We start from the raw sequence: 25,600 nt of genomic DNA, 5'->3' as shown, positions 1-25,600 counted from the left end.
AAACCGTGCGGCAACAGACAGGCTTTGGGTTTTTGGCTGGGGGGGGAGAGGTAGGACCTTCCTAACTCCCTCCCCCCCAGCCAAAAACCCAAAGCCTGTCTGTTGCCACACGGTTTAGCCAGGACAGGAGCGGCGAAGTGCCCGGTTTCAGCTTCGCATTCCTCCACGTCACTTCGCCGCTCCTGTCCTGGCTAAACCGTGCGGCAACAGACAGGCTTTGGGTTTTTGGCTGGGGGGGAGAGGTAGGACCTTCCTAACTCCCTCCCCCCCCCAGCCAAAAACCCAAAGCCTGTCTGTTGCCGCACGGTTTAGCCAGGACAGGAGCGGCGAAGTGCCCGGTTTCAGCTTCGTTTTCCTCCACGTCACTTCACCGCTCCTGTCCTGGCTAAACTGTGCGGTAACAGACAGGCTTTGGGTTTTTGGCTGGGGGGGAGGGAGTTAGGAAGGTCCTACCTCTCCCCCCCCAGCCAAAACCCCAAAGCCTGTCTGTTGCCGCACGGTTTAGCCAGGACAGGAGCGGCGAAGTGACGTGGAGGAATGGGAAGCTGAAACCGGCCTTTTTCAGCTTTCCATCCCTCCACGTCACTTCGCCGCTCCTGTCCCGAGCCAAAAACCCAAAGGCGGTCTGCTGCCGCCCGCTTGAGCCAGGAGGCATTCAGGGCACGGACGAATGGGAAGCTCAAACGCCGGTGGCTTCAGCTTCCCATTCCTCCATGCACTTCGCCATGAATGCCTCCTGGCCGCCTGGCAGAGCACTCGCAGCCAGCTGGCGGTGGCGGTGGGGGACAAAAGGTAGGCCAGCGCCTGGCTCCTGCCTCTCCAGAGGCGCCGATTGAGCGGAGCGATCTTGTGCCGGCCATGGGCGAAGGGCGGGGAAGCCGGCGGCTGTAGCAGCTGGTGCAAGAGGCTTCCCCGCCCTTCGCCCATGGCCGGCAGAAGATCGCTCTTGCCCGGCTCCCCGCCCCTCTTCTGCTGGCCACAGCAGACCACCTTTGGGTTTTCGGCTCGGGGAGGAGGGAGTTAGGAAGGTCCTCCTGCTCCCCCCCCAGCCGTAAACCCAAAGGCGGTCTGCCGCCGCCGGCTTGAGCCAGGAGGCATTCAGGGTGAAGTGCGTGGAGGGTTTGGCTTTTGGGTTCAGGAGGCTGCTGGGAAGCCTCCCGGCTGTTTTAAAAGGTGACAGCCGGGCTGCGGGGCTTCCCAGCAGCCTCCCGAACCCCTAAATTTTGCCAAACTTCCGGGTTCGGGAGGCTGCTGGGAAGCCCCCTGGCTGTTTTAAAAGGTGACAGCCAGGCGGCAGCGTTTTTTTGCAGGTTTTTTGTTGTTGTTGCATGGATTAATTGACTTTACATTGTTTCCTATGGGAAACAATGTTTCATCTTACGAACCTTTCATCTTACGAACCTCGCCCTGGAACCAATTAGGTTCGTATCTTGAGGTACCACTGTATTATGAAAAGGTATAATAGAACTTAAGTTCTTGACCTATACATAAACAATCAAATTAAAATCTTGTTATATTGCATAAATAGGAGAAAGAAACATATCTCACTTTGGGATGGAAGGAGCAATTAACCTGTGTGTATTATTGTAATGGAGCAGTTCAGTCTTAGCTTATAACCTTGTCCAATACTAGCCTCTGCATATTGGCAATGACAGATGTAGCTAATAAACTGTGTAATAACAGTGGTGGCTTAAATCATTGCATTGCCTGGAGTCCATACTGGCAAGGGATCATGCAAAAAAAAAACCCTTGCGAAACTATTCATTTAAGATTCAAACCTTCATTTATTTCCCTCTTTGTTGTGGTGTCAAAAGTATGTCACTTGACTATACTCCCCAACAAAGCTGACCAAGTAGAGTTGTGAGAAGGACAAATGATGATAGTAGTCATTGTTGAATGGGGGAGGAAAGGCTTATATTAATTTTGCAATAAAGGGCAAACTTTACTTATTTTATTTATTTATTTATTTATTTATTTTGTCCAATACAAAATGAAGTTGGAGAGAATGAGCATGTAGTGATATATATCAAGGAAAGGATAGAAGAGAAGATATGAAAATAAAATACGTCAATGAAGAAAATAGGAGAAGATATATGAATGGAAGAAAAGATATAAAATATATAGGAGAGACAATTGGACAGGGGACGGAAGGCACAGTAGTGCACTTATGCACACCCCTTACTGACATCTGGAGAGGTCAACCATGGATAGTCTAAGGGAAAAATGTTGGGGGTTGACACCACGGAGTCCGCTAATGAGTTCCATGCTTCGACAACTCGATTGCTAAAGTCATATTTTTTACAGTCAAGTTTGGAGCAGTTAATATTAAGTTTGAATCCATTGTGTGCTCTTGTGTTATTGCGGTTGAAGCTGAAGTAGTCGTTGGCGAGCAAGATGTTGCAGCATATGATCTTGTGGGCAATACTTAGGTCATGTTTAAGGTATCATAGTTCTAAACTTTCTAGGCCCAGGATTGTAAGTCTATTTTCGTAGGGTATTCGGTTTCGAGTGTAGGAGTGAAGGGCTCTTCTAGTGAAGTATCTTTGGACATTTTTGATGTCCGAGATGTGATATAGGTTCCAGACAGATGAGCTGTATTCGAGGATGTGTCTGACAAAAGTTTTGTAAGCTCTGGTGAGTAGTGTGAGATTGCAGGAACAGAAGCTACGCAGGATCAGGTTAACAACTCTAGAAGCCTTTTTGGCGATATTTTTGCAGTGGGATTTGGCACTTAAGTCATTTAATAAACTTGTTTTGAAATGATGTGGGGCCATCTTTCTTCTTTTTTGTTTTGGCTCCACATCCTGTGCATAGTCATGAGTCTATAAGTGTTTTGATGGCTCCCTCTGCAGTATGGGACTAAAGAAACAAGAACTTAAAAACTATAATTGGCAGATATTAGATCTGTAATGTAAAGCTATATTTTCAAGCATATGCCTTCTAGGCTTGGGTAAAATTTCTATGGAAAGGGAAGTTCAGTTCAGTTATTTTCTTCTTGGATTGCTATTTTCCCTCACTTCCCTGATGACTTTTCGTTTCTTTCAGCTGATGTTCTTAATGCAAAAGTTGACTCTGATATTTTCCTGTTGAAATGGGTAATGAAAACAGCAGCCAAGAAAGTCAGGTGAGTTCAGAAAACATTTTCTTAAAGTTACTAAATGTTATAAGTTAAAGGACAAGATTCAAAATAGATAAACAAATGCCATTTGTGTGAGTGGAGCAAAGAGAGAGGGAGGACTAATTATTTTTCTGTTGGTGCAAAAGTTCCTAATGTAGAAGGCAGAGATCTATGTGCGCCAAAGGTATAAGTTAGTAATTTTTGAACTATAAAAAGAAAAATAATTCAGAAAATGCTAGAAATGTTTCATGCTATGATTTGGGTAGTTTAGGATAGATTAATATTAAACAGATGGGGGAGAAAGATTACTGGTTTGGAAATATTTTGGAATCTTCTTCAAGATTTTAAGTACAAGGGTTATACGGAAAGTAAGATTACAAGGCACATGGCTCTCGCAGGGAATGTTAGTGGGGAAAGTTGTTATTACTATTGTGTGGCACAGGGGTAGGCAAAGATGGCTCTTCTATGACTTGTGGACTTCAACTCCCAGAATTCTTGAGCCAATCATGCTGGCTCAGGAATTCTGGGAATTGAAGTCCACATGTCATAGAAGAGCCAACACTGCCTATCCCTGGTTTAGCGGAAAGCCAGCGGAAGAGAACGAGCAGTGCCAGTAGTGGGAAGATCATTGACTGGCATTGTGGTGAAGGTTAGAGATGAGCATTCTCATTCTGTTTCCCTTAAGTGCGAAGTGCACACTATCTGAATGCTAGGGGCATGAATGCTGCTGTGATGGATGCCCAAGATGCTTACCAAAGTGCACAAAATCGACAGAGTCAGTGCTGCCTGATAATTTCTTGACCATTTCAAGATTGAAGTGAGCCTTTTCTCAACTGTATAGTGACAGGGGATGAAACTTGGGCTTATCACCATGCTCCAGAAAGCAAATTTCAATCAATACAATGGCACCATACCCATTCTCCTTTGGCCAAATAATCTGAAACTCAGCAGTCAGCGAGAAAAATATTGGGCACCCATCATAGCAGCGTTTATGCCCTTAACATTCAGGTAGAATTTTACAACTTGCACTTCGCATTTGGAACGAAATGGAATGAGGACGCTTTTTGTTTAGTGTCTTCAAATCAAACTCTTGGCATTTGCCAGGACAAGGACTTACACTTTTCCTGGCTTCCAACATACACTGCTTCAAAAGCCAGAATTGTGTTCATGAAGGCAGATTGATAGTGAAGCTCTGTATAAATCTTGCAAAAAGAAAAAAAAAACCCTCATTACCAATCAATATCAGTGAAACACAAACTCTTGGATAAAACAATTTTAGAATTGAAATTGAAAAGAGAGCCGGGGTGGCGCAGCAGGTAGAGAGCTGTGCTGCAGGCCACTGAAGATGACTGTAGATCTGTAGGTCAGCGGTTCAAATCTCATCACCGGCTCAGGGTTGAATCAGCCTTCTATCCTTATGAGGTGGGTAAAATGAGGACCCAGATTGTGGGGGCAATATGCTGGCTCTGTTAAAAGGTGTTATTGCTAACATGTTGTAAGCCGCCCTGAGTCTGAGGAGAAGGGCGGCATAAAAATCGAATAAATAAATAAAATCGAATAAATAAATTACTCTAATTACTAATATATGACAATAGCTACCATATATTGTGTACTGAAAACAACAATAATGTAACACTTTGTTCCCAGACTATTACTTAGATAGCCATTTGTGTCGGATGCGAAATAAGCACATGGACCACAGAACTGGGTTTTATGGGTCACTTTATTTATTTAAATCTGGACCTGCAGAAGAAGTCAATGGGGTGGAACTTCCATTCCAAACATCCTTGGACAACTAAGGGCGAAAGTTCCTTGCCAGGCAAGGGAAGGTCGCCAGTGACCTTGGCCTTGAACTTGATCTTGGCCTTGACCTTGCCTAGCCCTCTGCCATGCCCAAGGCGTGTGGGAAGGCTCACCCCCATTTGTGGGCTTGCAGCGAGTGAGCCCCAAGGGCACTCCCTCCGCAACACTCAGGTGGATTCTGCCCGGTGCTTCTGGTGAGGGGGAGCCCAGGACCTTCCAAAAGGTGACCTAAAGGAGATCACACAGTTGCTGCTAGCCCCTTCTTCTGCCCCATACCGCCATCCCAGTGACCAAGGGAATTCAAGCCAATTAACACATCCCAGTAACCCAGGGAATTCAAGCCAATTAACCCCTTCCTGAGAGCAACTATGGCTAGGCACCCCCTAACCCCTCCCATCCCCTGACCCAGTATGGAGTAGGGGAAAAAATGGCCATAATCTAAACTGCAGTGTGGCTGCCAAAAATTTCTACTCGGCCCTCGAAGGTGACCTGCAATCACACTGAGACCATAGGGAGGGAGGGAGGGTGCCTGCAACGGGGGCCAACAAGTCAAAAACTGGAAAGAGAGGAGAGCAGCAACCCACTGCTTTTATGAGGGGGCTTGCCACCCGGCCCCCCCAGAATGGCTAGCACTAAGCGCAAGGCATCCTTGGCGATCATGCGTGTTATCACGTGACCACCCATTTTAAAGGTGGTGGTGACCGAGTGCATCCACCCCAGCCACAAATGTTGGCCAGTCTTAAGATTAGATTAGATTAGATTTATTGGATTTATATGCCGCCCCTCTCCACAGACTCAGGGCGGCTCACAACAATAGTAAAAAACAGTACATAGTGACAAAATCCAATGCCCACCAATCCAATTACAATTTTAAGTTAAGAAATTCATAAAACAATCCCAATATATATAAAAAACAAGCACACAATCAATCAAACGGCAAAACAACATGGGCAAGGGGGAGATGTTTTCGTTCCCCTATGCCTGACGGCAGAGGTGGGTTTTAAGGAGTTTACGAAAGGCAGGGAGGGTGGGGGCAATCCTAATCTCAGGGGGGAACTGGTTCCAGAGGGTCGGAGCCACCACAGAGAAGGCTCTTCCCCTGGGTCCCACCAGACGACATTGTTTAGTCGAAGGGACCCGAAGAAGGCCGACTCTGTGGGACCTAATCAGTCGCTGGGATTCGTGCGGCAGTAGGCGGTCCCAGAAGGCAGACAGCTTTCACTTATATACAGAAGTACAAACTATTTGACTACAAAAGCAGCATGGTCCATTCAGGGCAGCATCTAGTGTTTGTAACTGGTTACTTTAGCAATTGTTCTGAAATCAGACTCCTGAACACCAGGGGAATGTCCTTTGGTCAACTTCCCAGTGTTCACTTTCAACCACTTATGGAGGAAGTGAGTCCTTTAGAATTAGGACACTGATGCATTTAACAGATGAAGGTTTATGTCTGTGCCAAACAAATTGCTCTGTCTGTGTAGCACAAAAGTACAATGGGTGAGGCAAAAAAAAAGCTAAGAAGGTCAGTTTTAATACAATTTTTTTCCCAGGGCTTCATCTGCCTGTTAGCACAGTGTTATTAGGAATGGAAACTTGGTGTAATTCATCCAAACTGACTTCCAGCCAAGACACAGAACTATATCATGTTGCAACAACTGCCTTAAAAGGCTCTGTGTTTATAATGAGAAAAGTACTGCAGGAAGAATACTACTGGGGGATGGGTGGGAGAAAGGATAGAGAGAAAGGACCTCTGTTAATTTGAACCAATTAAAATGGTTGCTAATACTCCCACCCATCCTTCAGGCTTTTGAAAGGCAAAACTTAAGTTAAAAAGCTTTTCTTTTTCCCCTCCCTTTTCTAAATGACAATTAAACCCTTGATGATTAACAGGAAAATTTCAGAGAAGTTTGTCATCCTATACACTGACATTGTCTTAACAATGACATGACAAGAATTGCAAATTTAACTTTTGGAGGAATTTGATGGATAAAAGCTTATACTAGTTGAATGCTATTTAACAGAATTTGTTCCAATTCACTAGTAGATTTTAACAGCAAGATTCCTTTGCCTTTGAGGTTATTTCTATATAATTTTAAAAAAAACTTGTTTGAGTAAATTTTGTTTTGAGTATTTGGATTGTTCATGCTTATTTTATTCTTGCTCTCAAAAGGATAGATTGCTCAAGACTCACTTATACCGCCAGGCATGGGGGAGTTGAGACACCTTTCCCCCAGGCTCTTTTATACTTTGTTTTATGTTTGGTATGAATGTGTTGTTTGGTTTTTTAAAATAATGATAGGGTTTTATATGTTTTTTAGTATTAGATTTGTTCTACTATAATATTGTTTTTATTATTGCTGTGAGCCGCCCCAAGTCTTCAGAGAGGGGCAGCATACAAATCTAATAAATAATAATTATAATTATAATTATAATTATAATTATAATTATAATTATAATTATAATTATAATTATAATTATAATTATAATTATAATTATAATTATAATTATAATTATAATTATAATTATAATTATAATTATAATTATAATTATAATTATAATTATAATTATAATTATTATTATAATTATAATTATAATTATAATTATAATTATAATTATAATTATAATTATAATTATAATTATAATTATAATTATAATTATAATTATAATTATAATTATAATTATAATTATAATTATTATTATAATTATAATTATAATTATTATTATAATTATTATTATAATTATAATTATAATTATAATTATTATTATAATTATAATTATAATTATTATTATAATTATTATTATAATTATAATTATAATTATAATTATAATTATAATTATAATTATAATTATTATTATAATTATAATTATAATTATAATTATTATTATAATTATTATTATTATTATTATTATTATTATTATTATAGCAATTTATTTCTTTATAAAATGATCCATCCCGAATCCTGAGTGATGGGCGGCATAGAAATCCAATAAATGAATGAATGAATGAATGAATGAATGAATGAATGAATAACTGGACTGCATGTATAAAACAGTGGTAATATAAATATTAATTCTGAGAATCATTATGCACTCTTTGATTAATATAATGTTTTTATGTGTACTCTTTGGATTATGGCTATTTTTTTTCATAATCATGTTTTCTTAAGCAACCCAGTTTTCTTAGTTCACCTAGTAGAGTGAATGATAAAAGTAGGTACATTGGGTGAATCTTTACAATATAATAGACTAAAATACCTCCATTTTGAATGCTACCATTTACTATATATTGTGTGTATATGCATTCATTGTTTCTGTGCCGCTTATAAATTTATGTAAATTGAGTACTGAGTCAAAAATTTCTATTTCTCTACCACTGGGCCTGCCCCAGCCAACAGACAATTTTAATAAGTCTCCTCAATTAGGGTAAACCAGTGTCATAATAATAAAAGAAAAAAATATGACTTCTCCTTTATGCAATCTGAAGAACATTCTAATATCTTTTAATCCAGTATCTGGTAGAATCTAGAGAGACGTATCATATTATATTCCAAGGCATACTATGAACTTACAATCATCCTATAAAATATAATTGGGCACCTCCACCCAAAAAATTGCTAAAAATAATTAATTTTATTAAGAACTTGAAATAGCAATGAAAAACAAGGAATAGTTACATAACTAAATTAATTAACAAAGAGTGTACAGAAGGCGGTTAAAAACAATAACAATAGAGAAGACATTGACAACCAAAAAGAATAATAGTGAATGACGATGATTTCTATTCACCAGAAAATAATTTGATATTGGACAAGACTGTAACTTTCCTCCTCCCAAGAGAATATTGATGAGATTTTTTTTATGTTATTTGTAATTTTGTAATTGTCCGTGGTGTTTTTTTGTTTGTTTTGATGTGTATGTTTTTTTTCTTTGTGTATTGCAAATATTGTAAATATACCAATGTATATAGTTTTTTTATTATACTTTTTAAAACAATTTAATAAAAATTACTTTTTTAAAAGAAAAAAGAAAAACAAGGAATAGGTGTTAGTCTTAAAAAAAAGAGCTTAAACTTCAGAAAGATAAACATAGGCAACATAGGTAGATCTATCTAAAAGGTGATCAGACCTTAAATAAAGTGATCTTTGGAAGAAACAGACCACTTTGAGTAGAAAATAAAATCAGATTGAATGCTACTTTGTGTGTGTGTGTGTACACATTTTCTTTCAACATCTTTCAGTGCAAATTGGGTGCTCTGACGTGGAGCTCCATTTTTGCTACTCCACTGCGTTCCCCTCAGTCCGGGCAGTAGCTCACTCCTGTAAGTAATCTTTAAAAAGCCATAAATTTCTTGTTATGCAAGTACCAATGACAAGTTACCCTCATTCTGAAATATATTTTTTTGTTATTAAAAAGCACAGCCTTTTCTCCTCTCTGCTATACTAATAGATTTCCGGATCAAAAGGAAATAAATGGTCAATGGGCTGGAAAAAGAGATAAGGATATATCTCTAAGGGGCAGCTAAGAGCATCATATAGTTGTTCTTATTCTCGCATAACGCCACAGTTCCAGACCTTTATTTTATTATTATTTGCTTATTCATTGTTCCAGACCTTTATTTTATTATTATTTGCTTATTCATTGTTTGTCTTTGAGCAACAATAAAATAGGACATTTATGAAGGATGCAATTATTATTTTGCTATTAAAAAGCAAGTATTCATTCTATTGCTTGTTTGCTTTTTAACTAAAACTCATGTTTTGTTTTTCTTTCTCAGGAGGGCCCTTCAGTTCCAAAATCAACAGAGCCACTTAGTACTGAGAGGGAAATAAAAACTAAAAAGTCAAGGAAAAAGAGCAGAGATAAATCGCTCAATCAAAATGACTTGGATGCGTTACCATCAGATTCTGCAGTTTCATTACCACTGCCAGATGACACTTTCTCATTAACTGCAGAAGATACAAGGTAGGCAGAATATGTTTTTTCTTTGTTGGTGAAGTGAGTCATTAGAAGACATAATGCATTTAAAGTTGTCTTTTGGCCAGGATGTTGTTGCCTGAGAAATCTATTACAGTAATTCAAGTAACATTACAAATTAAGTCACTTATTATCCAATTAATCCCCTTTTTATATCCATGGGCAATACAAAAACATAATAGAATTCTATTAATACCATTCCACTACATGCATATGATGATCTAAGGCAGTGTTTCCCAACCTTGGCAACTTGAAGATATTTGGACTTCAACTCCCAGAATTCAAGTTGCCAAGGTTGGGAAACACTGATCTAAGGTATCATATCGTACCTTGTAATTAAGGAACAGGAGCATTATTTTGAATTAAGAAATAATCAAACAATGATCTGCTTTATGTGGTGTTAAAAACTTTGCTAAAATATATCTTTATATATACACTGCTCAAAAAAATAAAGGGAACACTTAAACAACACAATATAACTCCAAGTAAATCAAACTTATGTGAAATCAAACTGTCCACTGATTGATCAAACACTGATTGACAATCAATTTCACATGCAATTGTGCACATTCAACTTTGTACAGAACAAAGTATTCAATGAGAATATTTCATTCATTCAAATCCAGGATGTGTTATTTGAGTGTTCCCTTTATTTTTTTGAGCAGTACAGTATGTTAGTTTCCCTTCTGGCAGCTAGTTAAGGCGGAGTTTATTTCAGCCATGTTTGGTGGTTTAGGCTAGCTTTCTTTCCTGGTAAACTTGGCCTTATTTCAGGAAGGAGACAGAAAATGAATTGGTGGGAATGAATAATTTCCAGAAACAGATAAGCGCAAAGGTCAGCAGATTTTTCAGCTAGAGGGTAAGACTGCCCATTTATGGGAACACTGTTGTGAGGGCTCAGATAGGAGCCAGCAATTCTCAGACTAGAGATACCTACTATGGAAATACTGTATACAAGAACCATTTTACCTGAAGAATTCCAAAAGGATGCACCAAGTGTTTGACAGTTTGATGGGCAGAAAGAAGTCACAAGTTTAAACCTTTTATACTTCTAGTGGTATAAAAGTAATTTTGATCTCCTCATTAGCAGCAGACAACAAATGTTTTGCATGGCTTTATTCTTGTTTTCTATAAAGGTTCTATACAGCCAAGCTGCCTATGTGAGTCTTCTGCCAAACTGAATCAAAGAGTCAAACTAAATTATGAACTGTCATAAGATCCCAAGTCCAACATGAGAAGCTGGACAGATTGATTTCCCATTCCATACCTTTATCATTCTAGGAGGAGACCATAGTGTTTTTTTAAAGGATGGAGAGACTTAAAAGTGGATTCAAATAACAAATGTCTGACTCTACTTTGATAATATTTTAAGGGAATTGACTGCATTCTAAATCGATTTTTCTATTTTAAATTTGATATTAAGAATTGTGAATGTGTAACTTTTTTTCTTTTTCTGGCAGTGGAAATTGTCCTCTGGTATCTGACTTGGAAGAAAGGGAGTCCCACCAATCCCCAGCCCCAAATAATCTTCTTTTTACTGGGATTGATATAAATGAGGAGTTAAGGACCCAGAATCCTCTCCTGAGCAGGTACAGCTAATTTAAGAAAATATTCTTCTTCTTCTTCTTTTTTGAATAGTTATTGATTTGGATTTGCATCTTGTTTATGGATTTTTTTTTAATGCAACAATTGATAAGCTTATTTTGGCCTTTTGAGCCTTCCTTACATTGTTTTTGACTGTTTATTAGATTTGGATTTTCTGAATGAAAGTGTGCTGCTTGAATTCTGCATGTTTCTGAAGTCTCAGCTTTGGTTTTCTTATCTTTTTATTTTTAATTGTTTCGTTTGTACAATCACTGGTATAAAAAAATAAAATGCATTAATGAGGAAATGCAGTACAAGTCTGTTAGCTTACTGAACCTGAATGTTCACACTTTCATTATTTTAAACCTCATAAAGCAAAGTGTGGAAACATTGCAATTGGAACATGATTGTTTTTTGTTACATCTGTTAGTCTTCAATTGTGAAAGATTTATTATACTTAAAAGCTCACTTATTTTTCAAATGTGTGTTTTCTGCTATATATTGTTTATATAAAATGAAAAATACAAATAGCAGTGAATATATTTTCCTTTACAAGCAAGTTGCAAACCACTTGTAATGACCTGAGTGTCATTAATTCACAGTTTTTAAAGACACAATAACTCCCCTTCCCATGTTAAGTGCATGAAGTAGGAATAACGGTTGAAGAGCTTATCTTCCTCTCACTTTCTTATAGTTTGTTTGAGCATGAATATTTAGAAAGAGACATTTTGGTGTCTTTGATGTTGAGACTATGATTCCTTGTAGGTTTTCCATTTTGGTCTAAATTCATACTGTGTAGCAATTGTAGAAGTTCATAACATACATAGCAATGGCTGATCTTGTAACTTGTATTTTGGAATTACTTCCAACTTCTCTTAAATCCTAAAGAAAACCCCTTAGAAAACCCAAATTATTAATTCATGTTCTTTCTCTTTCGTATTTCAAAATATATAGTCCATATTCTTCACATACAGTATGTAGGGAAGCTGTGATTTTCAATATAATGCCATATTGGCATAGCTAATACTGATATGTCTTGTGAAGTAAAGACAGTATCTTCTGGAAATCACCAGTTTCCAACACCTCCCTAGATAAAATGTTAATCTGAGTATGTAATTTATTTATTTATTTATTCATTACTTAGATTTGTATGCCGCCCCTCTCCGAAGACTCGGGGCGGCTCACAACATGTAAAAACAAATCATAAGCAATCAGACAAATTTAAAATATTTAAATATTTAAAACCCCATATGCTAACAGACACACACACAGACATACCATGCATAAATTAAATGTGCCCAGGGGGAGATGTTTCAGTTCCCCCATGCCTGACGGCAAAGGTGGGTTTTAAGGAGTTTACGGAAGGCAGGAAGAGTAGGGGCAGTTCTAATCTCCGGGGGGAGTTGGTTCCAGAGGGCCGGTGCCGCCACAGAGAAGGCTCTTCCCCTGGGGCCCGCCAACCGACATTGTTTAGTTGACGGGACCCGGAGAAGGCCCACTCTGTGGGACCTAATCGGTCGCTGGGATTCGTGCGGCAGGAGGCGGTCTCGGAGATATTCTGGTCCAATGCCATGAAGGGCTTTAAAGGTCATAACCAACACTTTGAATTGTGACCGGAAACTGATCGGCAGCCAATGCAGACTGCGGAGTGATGGTGAAACATGGGCATACCTAGGTAGGCCCATGACTGCTCTCGCAGCTGCATTTTGCACGATCTGAAGTTTCCGAACACTTTTCAAAGGTAGCCCCATGTAGAGAGCATTACAGTAGTCGAACCTCGAGGTGATGAGGGCATGAGTGACTGTGAGCAATGAGTCCCGGTCCAGATAGGGCCGCAACTGGTGCACCAGGCGAACCTGGGCAAACGCCTCCCTCGCCACAGCTGAAAGATGTTCTAATCTGAGCTGTGGATCGAGGAGGACGCCCAAGTTGCGGACCCTCTCTGAGGGGGTCAATAATTCCCCCCCCAGGGTAATGGACGGACAGATGGAATTGTCCTTGGGAGGCAAAACCCACAGCCACTCCGTCTTATCCGGGTTGAGCTTGAGTCTGTTGACACCCATCCAGGCCCCAACAGCCTCCAGGCACCGGCACATCACTTCCACCGCTTCATTGACTGGGCATGGGGTGGAGATGTAAAGCTGGGTATCATCCGCATATTGATGATACCTCACCCCATGTCCTTGGATGATCTCGCCCAGCGGTTCCATGTAGATGTTAAATAGCAGGGGGGAGAGGACCGACCCTAGGCACCCCACAAGGGAGAAACCTAGGAGTCGACCTCTGTCCCCCCACTAACACCGACTGCGACCGGCCAGAGAGGTAGGAGGAGAACCACTGAAGAACAGTGCCTCCCACCCCCAGCCCCTCCAGCCGGTGCAGAAGGATACCATGGTCGATGGTATCGAAAGTCGCTGAGAGGTCAAGGAGCACCAGGACAGAGGATAAACCCCTGTCCCGGGCCCGCCAGAGATCATCCATCAACGCGACCAAGCGGTTTCCGTGCTGTAACCGGGCCTGAAACCCGACTGCCGGGGACCTAGATAATCGGCTTCTTCCAAGGACCGCTGGAGCTGGAGTGCCACCACCTTCTCAACAACCTTCCCCATAAAGGGAAGGTTGGAGACTGGACGATAGTTATTAAGCACAGCTGGGTCCAGGGAGGGCTTCTTGAGGAGGGGGCGCACAAGCGCTTCTTTATAGAGTGATGGAAAAACTCCCCTCCCCAAGGAAGCATTGGTAATCTCCTGGGCCCAGCTCCGTGTCACCTCCCTGCTGGCCGAAACCAACCAGGAGGGACACGGATCCAGTAAACAGGTGGCGGAACTCACAGCTCCAATGGCCTTGTCCACTTCATCAGGTAATGTATATAATATAGAAATTATCCCAAAATTATGATGTAAAAATTTTCACATTATCTAAAAGCAGACAAATGGATATTCCAATATTTTGACAAAAAACTAATAAAATGTGAAATGTTTACAGCTTGCTAAATTATGTTAGTTCAATGTTCATAAGTTGAATAAACATGAGGAACTTGATTGAAATATAATATAAAAGGACTCTTGATATTAAGTATGTTGTGATTAATGCAGTTTAGTATGCTGAATTCTCTTCTCACACTAAAATCTGATTTGATCAGTAAGTCTCTTAATCTTTATCAAACGTTAGTTAGTGTGGGAGTTAGTTAGAAGTTAGTGTGGGAGACCAGATGGGTCACAAATGTTTAAATTCAATATATATTTATAACTCCTAAGGTATTTGGACATTCTATAATTTATGCAGTTAATATAATTAGGAACAGGCATATTCTTGTCTATTCTATTTTTGAAACCTTTGAAACCTTAGACAGGCTTATAAAATTGTAGTCAGTGCAGTGGTTAGACTGCAGTATTGCAAGCTAATTCTTCTATTGCCAGGAGTTTGATATTCACCAGCTCAAGGTTGACTCAGCCTTCCATCCTTCCAAGACTGCTAAAATGAGGAACCAAATTATTGGGGGCAATATGCTGAATCTATAAACTGCTTAGAGAGGGCTTTAAAACACTATGAAGCAACATATAAATCTATAAAAGTCCCAAGTGCTATTAACAATATTAACATGAACTTGTTTTTTTGTTCTAATCATATTTTTCTATTTATTAATATCTGACACTGTTACAACTTGTATTTTATTTGAAAATGACATTGAGAACATTCTTTTAAAGATAACAAACAAATCCTTAGAATAAATAAATACATTCTATATCCTAATGTCCTTCTTGTTACTGGGTTTTTCAACAACTGTATATGTATACACACACACACACACACACTGTATATTTATTCTGAAGAATATAGCATCACAGTGTTATATTCTTCAAATTTACTAATGTAAATTGCCAATACTTTTTTCTTTTTAACATGATGTCCAAATCACTCTTCACACATTCATTATTTGTAAGTTCCATGTAACATCTTTGTCCATATCATCTTCTATTTCCTCTTTTAAACTCATTTTATAATAACAGATAATTTTAGGAGAAAGTGCCGACTATATTGTTACCAAATACCCTTGAATTCCTCCAGAATTAAAACACTTTTCTTTATTCTAGATCACTGCATCTCTCTACCACTTATGATCTTTAGTTTGTCCTTGTTCCGGTGACCAGCCTTCAGGGTCTCCTCTTATCAGATACTTTTCTAATTCACAACACTTTCCTAGAAAGTTTCCCTACATTCAATTTTTTCATATATTCCCAATAAAATTTTAAACAACCCATATGAATTATTTTTATAATTATTTCCAGTCAATCAGACCCCTTAGTCTATTTTAATTTTCCAAATGTAATATTTTTGCAGTTTATTTCAGCTTTTAAAAAAATCTCAAACATGTTCATCGTACACAAAATGTTTGCTGAGATTTGAAGGAGAATTACATCATGGTGTAATGAAACTTGTCCATCTCAACCAAAGGTACTTTTTCAAGAGGTTCTGGTTTTTCCTCTGAAGACACTTCTTGGATTAGAAGCGAAAGGTCTTCAAAGGAAAACGAAGAAAGTCCAGTTGCCTCTTGAAAAAAACACCTTTGGGACAACCATCTCAGGGACCGCCTTCTGCTGCACGAATCCCAGTGACTAGTTAGGTCCCACAGAGTGGGCCTTCTCTGGGTCCCGTCAACTAAACAATGTCGCTTTGCGGGACCCAGGGGAAGAGCCTTCTCTGTGGCGGCCGCGGCCCTCTGGAACCAACTCCTCCCAGAGAATAGAATTGCCCCCACCCTCCTTGCCTTTCATAAGCTGCTTAAAACCCATCTCTGCCACCAGGCATGGGGGAATTGAGATACTCTTTCCCCCTAGGCCTTTACAATGTTATGCATGGTATATCTGTATGTATGTTTGGTTTTTATAATAATGGGTTTTTAACTGTTTTTAGTATTGGGTTATTATTATATGCGGTGTTATTACTGTTGTTAGCCACCCCGAGTCTGCGGAGAGGGGCTGCATACAAATCCAATAAATAAATAAATAAACCATGACCTAGATGACTGAGAATCTGCATTGACATTTGCCCTTCTGAAGATTCTTAATATCCCTAAAGCAGTTAATAAACCATTTACAGAAGTGATTAAGCAAACTCAGTGTCCATTTGAGAGTGCACTGCAAACTGCAGCTTAAGCGAAATGAGATTCTCATGGCTTCTAACTAGTAGGTTTATGCACTATTTATTGAATACTTAATAGTTTTTTTATTGTTCTTCCTTCTCTAGTACCTTAGTATTAGTGAAGAGCTCCCAAAAATTTTACTACCATACTGTGGGCATGGCTTAGGCACAGTGATGGGCTCCTATGGGTACGGTCAGTTACACAGTACCGGTAGCAAAAGTTTGGTCAGGTACACAGTACCAGTAGCAAAAGTTTGAATTTTTTTTCCTCCTTATGGAAGCTGGGTATATTTTTCTTATCCCAGTAAATGAGGTTGAATGAGTATAATTTTTGAAGAGCTGTGCGTGTGTGTGTGTACATACACTTTATATAGTAGATAATCAGGGGTGGGCTACTACCCGGAGGGGGGAGAACGCAGTGGGGTAGTGTTAATGGAGCTCCAGAGCACCCAATTTGCACTGAAAGATGTTGAAACAAAATGTATAAGCCACGCCCACAGTGCGGTAGTAAAAAATTTGGTAGCCCATCACTGCTTATGCAGGACACCCTGCATTTTCTTTCAACATCTTTCAGTGCAGTTGTGTGCTCTGGAGTGGAGCTCCATTTTCACTATCCCACTGCATTGCCTCCTGTTCAGGCAGCACTCCTGCTTAGTATGATCCTTAATTACTTTTAAAATAGGAAATAATTAAATAGTATGATTTCACTCATAAAGGCTTTAATCATTTTAATCATTATCTAGAACTAAACTTTATAGCAGTTAAAGAAAATTGAGATACTTGCCTAATCTGTTATCATACTGAATCTTGTGGGTTCAGTACAAAACCTTAAAATGTTACGGTGCTCCTCAACAAATAATGTTGTCTCTTATTTGTCCTTTTTGTGGCTATTCAAATAATGTGATCTAATCAACTGAAAAAGAGTCCAAGCACCTATTGTTAAATCACTTCCACTTGGTCACATGTTCATCAAGCCACTCCTACCCGGTAAAATGACTATCAAACAACACCCACACAATAAGCCATGCCCACAGAGTGGTAGTAAAAAATTTTGTAGCCTTCACTACTTCTTTTTTTTTTTTTTAGCTTATCAAAATACAAGCCTGATTTTATTTTATATAGATAGAATAGAATAGAATTCTTTATTGGCCAAGTGTGACACAAGGAATTTGTCATTGGTGCATATGCTCTCAGCGTACAAAAAAGAAAAGATACATTTGTCAATAGATACATTTATACATTGTGAAAGTAGATTTTTACTACTCACTGAAACAGAGATTAACTATTAATATTGACATAGGTGGAATATCAATGCCAACTCTAAGATTTTCATTAATAAATCTTATAGCAGATTGAGGAAATATGCCAACAATTTATACATCATTTGCGATAGATAGCTGACATATTAAATGTAAAGTATTTAAATGTTTAATGTCAATGTTTATTTATCTATTTATTTATTCTCTCTGCCCTTCACTACTTCTAACACTCTAAAATCTGCCAGAGATTTTAATAGTCACTTTGCAGGAAGACACTCTGAGGTGCCTTGGTGAAGATACCTGGTCTTCTCCCTGATCTGAGAGGAATTTGGGTACCTCTTTTCTTTGCGGCCCTTGTATCTGCTTTCTGTAGGGTCCTCCAGCCCTCCATTGTTTCTCTGGAAGTCCAGTTGTATGGACATTTCTATTTCTTCAGATGCTGCTTAATATTATATTAATTCTTAAGTCTGAGTAGGACAGACCTGGGCAAGGGGCGGCCCGTGGGCCGCATCCAGCCTGCCCGCTGTCTGTGACCGGCCCACCCGCTATCTGTGACCGGTCCATGGATGTCGGCGTCCACTCCAGTGCAAGGATGAAAGAGATCACAGCGTCTGCCAGGACTCCTCCGGCTCCTGTTTTCCTGATGATTCATGAGGAAAGCAGGAACCAGAGGATTGCCGGCAGACGCGGTGAGCTCTTTTATCCTTGTACTGGAGCGGACCCCAACCTCCTACCGAGAGCGACAGAGCACAGAAACCATGCAAACACTCCAGTGCAGTGACTGTATATACTGTATATAAATAGTATATACAGTATTGGGTAGAACTGAGTTAATTATATTAGTCCGGCCCTCTAATAGCATCCCAATTTCTCATCCGGCCCCATGGCAAAATTAATTGCCTGCCCCTGGAGTAGGAAAATAATACTCAATTCATTTGAACAATGCACACCAATTGCTGGAGGTCTTATGAACATTTTCTCTTATCTGTGTTGCAGTAAGCTAACAGCCTTACGGAATTCTGAAAGTATTGCTGCATTTTTTTTCATCATTCCAGCTATTATACCAGGTCCAAGGCCATCTGCTATATTTGAAAGTAAATGCATGTTTGCATGGCAAATCAAAATTTATGTGTAGCATAATTTGTTTTGGGTTTGTTTTCATGAGGCATCTCTGTGTATTTAAACATACTCTCTAATAATTTAAAATTGATAAGAAGAACACATAATGAATTGCCTGGCTTACTGTAACATGTATTTCAAGTGAAAACAACAAGTATATTTATTTAGAAAGATATTAAAATTGATTCCTGTTTGTGTAAGAATAATTGAGAGTAAATTGAAATCAAAAGCTCTAGCGTTAGCATATTAAATAGCCAACTATAGCAGTGCCCTGTCTCAGCATGTGACTTAGGATTCATTTGAGGTTTGGAGGGGAGACTCCTCTTGATTTTCAATGTTGTATTATGAGTCACACTATAAAAACTAGGTGGAACCAGGACAAGGAAATGGACAAGCTAAATTAAAATTACATTAATTAAAGACTGTGAATATGATTGTTTCATGTTAAATAAATATTTCCCCCCTTGGTTTTATTAATAATTATAATTTAATGTTACGTTTTGCAGTGGCCCAGAGAGTTTCACCCATGCTTTAAAAGTTCTTAGGTGTTTTGTACACTCTAATTACACTCTAGGTACTATACACAGCACACATTTTCAAACTTGGCAACTTTAAGACTTGTGGACTTCAATTCCCAGAATTCTCCATCCAGCATAAATTGGATGGAGAATTGTAGGAATTAATGTACACAAGTCTTAAAGTTGCCAAGTTTGGGGACCCCTGATATATAGAGTTACTTTGATTTGTAGATAATCACAGATCTGTCAGTTTTAAATCTACTAAATTAAGTGGAATATTCCCAGCTAACTACTGTGGCTATCACTCTACTTTTAAAGGCTTTCTCTATTTTTGAATTCTAGGAAGGCAATGAAAAGAGAAACTTTACTAAATTCCTAGTGAGTTATCTTACAGTGCGGATAATCTCTATTCAATCTATTCAGGGGTGGGCAGCAGGCAGGACAGGGTGGAACACAGTTCCACCGGTGGAAATGAAACTGCATGCACAGCTCCAGCTGACCAGCAGCAGTCACTTGTTGGATTACTGGTCTCGGCTCAGATCTCCTTTTTTTCTCTCCTGTTGCTGCTGCATCTACACTCCTTGGTTTTTTCCTCTTTCCTCCTTCCTGGCCTCAGATGAGCTTACCTCTGTCCTGCCCAGCTCCCCTCCACCCTCACATGGCCACCTCCTGAGTACAGGAAGGAGGAAAGAGGAAAAAAGCAAGGAGTATGCAGCAGCAGGGGGAAAAAGAGAGCTGAGCCAAGCCGACCCAAGCCATGCCAAAGTGGTCTGGGCTGCGGTCTTTTTCCCCATGCAAAGCCCTCACTCCGCCTGCAGCTGAGATGAAAAGGCGTCATGCGGCAATAACCTTGTAAATCTCCCTCAACTTTCTGACATTTTTAAATCTCCCCTCCCATCTCCTCCTCCTCAGAAAGTGGCAGGGAAACCAGCACTCGCAGGAGTTGCAGGGGGCCCTTTTCCTCCCCGCTCTTTTCTCAACAGCTAATTGGCACCCGTTCGCCTAGCTACCCAGCCTGAGGTGGGGGGGCGACCCAGGAAGAGAGTGCAGGAAACGCAAAGCAAATTGCCACCCCAGCGAGCGATACTGGTGACGTTGTAAGTCGAGGACATCGTTCACTTGAACGATGATGATCATTCAAGCCACTCCCACCTGGTCACATAACTGGCAAGCCACTCCTACCTGGTCACATGACTATCAAGTCACACCCACAAAATAAGCCACACCCACAGTGTGGCAATAAAAGTTTTGGCTGCCCAGTACTGAATCTATTCAATCTCATGTATTCTAACTTGCTTGAATCTGAACTTGGTTGTTATCAGGGCAGAATAAAGAATTCTCCATTTTCCAGTGAAAATGCTACAGTAGTACAAAGTATGCATTCCCAGCTCCTGAAATGCACCAGCACTCATAAAACAGTTGGACATAAAGCAAAGAGGTTAAGTCAGACCATTTGGAAGTCAAAATGGAAGCATCTGACAAGTATAGCCCTACCAGATCTGGGCTGCAACAATCCAGACTTCAAGAGTGCAGCAAAATGTTACCTTGAGCTTTGCTGCCCTCTAATGATCAGCTGCATTTTTGCAGGCAGGTTCTGCTAATTGGGAGGAAAATGATGCGAAGTACCCAAAAATAACTGATCTGTTTCAATTTAAGAAGGAAGATCACCCAAGGGCAATGGTAGGCAGAAAACATAAAATGGCTATCAAATTATAGAAATAATCAGTGGTAGGTTGCTCCTGGTTCAAAACGGTTCTTAGAAACAGTAGCGGCGGAGGCAGGAGGCTCCTCCCACCCATCTGGGACGCTTCTGCGCATTCTCAGAACCTTCTGTGGATGCGCAGAAGTGTTGTGTGTAAGCAGGTGCATGAACCACTGGCAAACTCATTCAGAACCTACCACTGGAAATAATAGTAGCTTCAGCCACTTTAACTGGAACTGAAAAGTCAAAGAAATATAGAATAACAATAGAATGTTATTTCGCAGGCTTTCTAGTACATGAAAATACATAGTAAAATACATAGGGTAAAAAGGCATATCATGAATTAGTACACATCCTACACATTTGTTCAGCATTCAGTATTGCTAAATTCATGGCATTTATTCCATAATAAATTGGTTTAGGATCAAAGTTGTAATTTATGACATACTGAAAACTTCAATATAGAAGTCTAAATAAGCTTTTACAAATCCAAATGGTATTTCTGGACCATTGGAGCTACAATTGCCAGAATTTCCATTAAGAATTTTGAAGTTACCATTGCTACATACTTGGGAAGATTGGGAAATGGTGATCTAAATTAAACTTATTGGAAGAATTTTGAAATCCAGAGACATGTGGTCAATCCCTAGTATTGTCACCTAAAATTCAGTTCTGCACTCATAAATTTTCTATATTATATACTCAAATCAGGATTAATTTTAAATCTAGCATCAACATCAGGTGAACCAACAGCCAGTATCATAAATTCAACTGTCTAACAGCACAAAATACTGTTGTTGTGGACAGAATAGGAAATGGAAGGAGTATTATGTATGTTCACCTCCCTAAGCTCCTTATAAAGTAACAAAGGCAAGATAAAAACCAAATAAATAAATAAATGTTAAGGAATACATTTGCATCTAAGATTTTATATCAATGATGCCTCTGAATTCTTGCCTCATGAAAGCAGACTGATAGTTTTACAGAGCATGTGCATGCATGGCTTTCAAACTTCTGTGATGTGGAATTTGTTGCAAAATTGAAATGAATAAATGTTTCCATTGTTGGCAGCCTAAATAATGAAAGCCTCTGTAGTATCACTGCTGAAGAATCAACCAGTGAAAACATCGTTGTGGCACATCCAGATGTGATGGCACAGGAGAATGACCAGCATGAGGGAGATTTCTTGGGAGTCACTGAAGAAGGAGGACAACATCAAAATCAACATATGCCAAGGCTTTCTGAGCATGGTGAAGAATGCACTGCACTAAGTTTTGAAAGCAGCACTGAAGGCTTGCCATCCATAATGTCAAACCCAGCTATTGTGAATGACAAAGACACAAAAACTGTACCAGTTGTTAGTGAAACAGATACTGACTGTTACACTACTACTTTTGCAAGACAGTCTGAGAAAGATCCAAATAATACTGCTCTGGAACAGATTCCTTCATTAGATTCGACTTGGCCACCAGGACGTGAAGCTGAGGAGAGCAATTCCAGTGAATTAGATTCGTTGCCACAGAGTAAACTGTTGTTAGAAGGAGACAAGACACACATTAGCTTGTTGCCTAAGAGTGAGAAAAGCAAAGATTTTCATATCATGAAAGAAATCAGACAGGAGACTGGATTGGAAGTGAGCCTAAACGACAAAGGCCTCTGCAGTAACACTGCTGGAAAATCAACCAGTGGAAAAAATGTTGTGGCATATCCAGATGTGATGGTGCTGGATAATAACCTGCATAAGAGAGATTCTTTAGAACCTACTGAAGAAGAAGAAAAAGATCAGTCAATGCTTTCTGAGCATGGTGAAGAATGTACTGAACTAAACATTCACAATATCCCTAGAAGCTTGCCTGCCTTGCTGTTATACCCTGCTATTATGAATGACAAAGAGACAAGAACTGTGCCTCTTGATAGTGGGACAGATTCTGACCATTGTGCCATGACTTTTGCAAGACAGTATAAGGAAGATCCAAATAATACTGTTTTGGATCAGATTCCTTCATCAGATTCTACTTGGACATCAGGACCTGAAACCAAGGAAAGCAATTCCAGTGAATTTGATTCATGGCCACCGAGTGAATTGTTGATTGAAGCAGACAAGACACACATTGTTCAGCTGCCTAAGAGTGAGAAAGGCAGAGATTTTTATACTGCTAAAGAAATCATACAGGAGACTAAATTAGAAGTGAATAACAAGGAAGAGACTTTAATTACTGGACTGAACACAGGTAGTGTAGACAGCCTGGTAATGAAAAAAGAAAACTGTATTCCAAATGATCTCACAAAAGGAAATCCAGACATAAATAAAGATGGTATATCTGGTATTGATCAGAACCTTGTTGAATTCCAAAGTGTCATCAGTGAAGATATCAACAGTGAAGTGAACAGAGGGGACAATCAATTCCAAATATTTCCAGAAAAGAGTTCTGAGGTGCTTGAGGATCCTCCTACCGTATTCAGTTTGTCTTCACAAACATTGGATCTGTTACCATTAAACAAGACAGAACAACCAATTGGTGACTTGGTGATTGAAAAGGAATGGCTAGAAAAGGCCATACGTCGAGAACCAAACATCCATTGTGTGGATTTACCAGTTAGCTTGGAACCTTCTGATGCATCCTTATTGCCAGAAAATAAAAACAAAATGCAAAAAGCAAATACACCTCATAACACAGCAGAACAGATTAGCAGCAATGAAATCACACAAATTGAATCTCTGAGTAGAAGAAATATCGCCTTAGGTGACCCAGAAAAAGTTATGCATACAGCGAAGGAGGAATCTGTTGAGGATAAACTGTTGTTACTTGACAGAAGAACAAGCAATTTCATGAGTGAGAATGACCTTGCTGAACATAATAAAGAAGAAACTACAATAGCTGAGAAATACGAACATATTTCTTCCATAAACAAAGAGCACAGATGTCAAGAGGTGCCATCCTCAAGTCAAGTTATACATGAAGATATAAACTGTCTTCAAGAGACCCCACTAACTTTTGATATGAGTTCAAGACAGATCCATCGAGATGCTGCTTTTGATGATCAAGTTAGTGGTTTAGAAACCAATATCAGTGGCAAAATTTTAGAAAAGAACCTCAGTTCAGAATGTAATCTGAATATACCCGACAATCAGTCATCAGAGTTAAGCGAGAACTTGGAGCAAAAGACTACAACCATGAATGAAAAAAAAGTGGCCAGTCTTGAGTCATCTGAACTATTACTTTTACAAGGGAAAGACAGCTTGTGGACTTGTGATCCTTTAAAGTCCAGTGTAGAAGATATTCAGCTCTGCTTTCCAGTCAATAAAGAGATAGATAATGTGGATGGTTCACTGTCCCTTGCTCCTGAAGACAATGATGTTCTGCCAAATAAAAAAGTGGAATCCTGTGAGCAGCCGTTTGCTCAAAATACCAAATCAGACTTGGAAGACCACTTGACGGATGAAATAAATTCAGAGACTAATGCCTCAAGTGCAGAAATAATTGCAGAGTCTAAAACGGAACTTGAGTTCCACAACTTAAACGAACAGGCTAGAAGTGCTGAATGTGTTGTGACTGAGAAGACAAAGGATGAATCCCACTCTGAAAGTAAAAGATATGCCTCAGTAGCTGGCAGTGACCCAAACTCTGTACCTGTGGCTACTGCTGAAGAAAGCAGTGCTGTGGGGAAGAATGACAATAATGAAGCAAGACAGGAGGAATGCAAAACAGGGACAAAAATTCAAGAAAGAGACACAACTTTGGCACAAGAAACTCATATCAAATTGGACTCAGCACAGCAAGTGCAGCTGGAACAAGCAACTGGAGAAAATGACCCTAGTATAAAGCATGAATATTCTGCCAGGCCTTTAGCATCAGCAGTTGGAGCAGAAACCAGTCCCCAGCCAAAAAAGCTTGTAGACTTAGGTGATAATATGATAAGGGCAAACAATTCTCCATTCATGAGCAATGATTGCAAAGAATTTTTGGAAAGTCATCCCAAAGAGATTCTGGAAAATCTACAGATGGTTGACATTTTAATAACGTCTCCCAAAGTGCAGTCAAATGAAAGTTCAAAGCCCTTTGGCACCGTCTCCAAGGCAAGTGAAGACGAACAGTATGTTTCAAACCCAGAAGATAAAATCCTGGATCATGATGGTCTTCAAACAGTTGTGAGTTCCCAAGGACAGATCTCTAACCAGACATCTCTTGAAAGATTTCACCCATTGGAATTAAATAATTTCAGTAGCCATGAAGAGCTTCATAAAAGTGAACTACAACAAACTGGAGACAATCTACACAAGCTCCCAACAGTACGTGGTGGTCCAGAGACAATATCAACTAATCTATCAAATGACAATGCATCTTTAACACCTATTTCTGAATTTTTGGGAAATGCCTTA

At 39.4% G+C, this 25,600-nt stretch overlaps 1 protein-coding gene across 1 annotated transcript in view; it reads left to right on the top strand.

Annotated features, from left to right (window-relative positions):
* TACC2 (transforming acidic coiled-coil containing protein 2) overlaps positions 1-25,600 on the top strand; it is a 212,089-nt gene that overhangs the window by 24,159 nt on the left and 162,330 nt on the right. The window contains exons 2-4 of the mRNA XM_070752573.1: positions 3,046-3,124; positions 9,696-9,883; positions 11,356-11,484. Coding sequence (XP_070608674.1) covers positions 3,092-3,124; positions 9,696-9,883; positions 11,356-11,484 — 350 coding nt within the window. The 5' untranslated portion in view covers positions 3,046-3,091. The remainder of the gene's footprint in view (positions 1-3,045; positions 3,125-9,695; positions 9,884-11,355; positions 11,485-25,600) is intronic.

The sequence above is a fragment of the Erythrolamprus reginae genome, chromosome 5, assembly GCF_031021105.1.
Source record: "Erythrolamprus reginae isolate rEryReg1 chromosome 5, rEryReg1.hap1, whole genome shotgun sequence".
NCBI lineage: Eukaryota > Metazoa > Chordata > Lepidosauria > Squamata > Dipsadidae > Erythrolamprus > Erythrolamprus reginae.
The sequence above is the reverse complement of the archived record's forward strand: the minus strand, read 5'-3'. Positions and strand labels throughout refer to the sequence as shown.